General features: G+C 40.5%; 1 protein-coding gene across 1 annotated transcript in view; it reads right to left on the bottom strand.

The window, feature by feature from the left end:
- The window catches only part of LOC109466569 (anthrax toxin receptor 1-like), an 11,965-nt gene that overhangs the window by 2,906 nt on the left and 8,082 nt on the right, over window positions 1–977 (bottom strand). Inside the window, exons 12-13 of the mRNA XM_019764300.1 lie at window positions 671–752; window positions 89–187 (exon numbers count right to left, since the gene is read on the bottom strand). Of these exons, the coding sequence (XP_019619859.1) occupies window positions 89–187; window positions 671–752 (181 nt within the window). The remainder of the gene's footprint in view (window positions 1–88; window positions 188–670; window positions 753–977) is intronic.

Below are 977 nucleotides of genomic sequence, written 5' to 3' on the forward strand. Positions count from 1 at the left end.
TTATTTAGACGGCTGGCTTTCTTGTGGTTGTATAAGATACTCGTTAGCTCCTTTGTTGTAGAAGGATAAAACAAAATGTTTGACTTACCACGTAACAGCAGAGCAGCTGCCAGAACCACCAGAGCAGCAGCAGCGCCAGGAGGAGGAGCAGGAAGAACAGGGGGAGCACGATCGCCGCCACATCTGTCTGTAGGAGGCAATATACATCATGTTCATGGACTTCCATTTATAAACCTTCAGGCCAGAATACGCACGAGTTATAACATATTATTGCTGTGCCTGCAGTCCTTATTATATTTTGGCGTCGCTGGAATTTCACCGTTCACGTGAGCCATAAATATCAATGTTGATACGGACAAACAGAAATCTGTTGGATCGTGATGAGTCTTTATCATTGAACAAATAACTGGGCATTAAGGCCTTTTGGCAGAGCGAAGATATGTTAATTCTGTACGTAATACTAATGCTGTTCTTCAGTTTGTCAGGTGTTTTACATGTATTTGCTGGGTTGTCCACCCTTGATTGATAATGAATAAACCTTGTTAAGAATGAAGTTGATAATAATAAGTAATTTCGGGCTTCATGAAATATGATTTTATATGTTATTCCATTATTTCACTTCGTATTTGGTAACTAGTAAGACTATATCTATATATTGTTACGTTCTTACCGGAGTGCAATCTAGAGCTTCAATAGTCACGTTGCTGGAGATGAAGGTCTTCCCGTTGACACTTACTTGAAGCACAACGAAACTATGAAAAAAAGGCAAAATGCAACATTCTTATCATTCGATGACTTTATACTTTCAATTACTTATGGCACATCTGATACATCAAAACATGGTAATGAGAGAAGAAGAGAGAGAGAGGGAGGAAGAGAGAGGGGAGAGAGAGAGAGGAGGAGGGAGAGAGAGAGAGAGAGAGAGAGAGAGAGAGAGAGAGAGAGAGAGAGAGAGAGAGAGAGAGAGAGTAGTACGT

This window comes from Branchiostoma belcheri, unplaced genomic scaffold (assembly GCF_001625305.1).
Source record: "Branchiostoma belcheri isolate BF01 breed outbred unplaced genomic scaffold, Haploidv18h27 scaffold17, whole genome shotgun sequence".
Classification (NCBI taxonomy): domain Eukaryota; kingdom Metazoa; phylum Chordata; class Leptocardii; order Amphioxiformes; family Branchiostomatidae; genus Branchiostoma; species Branchiostoma belcheri.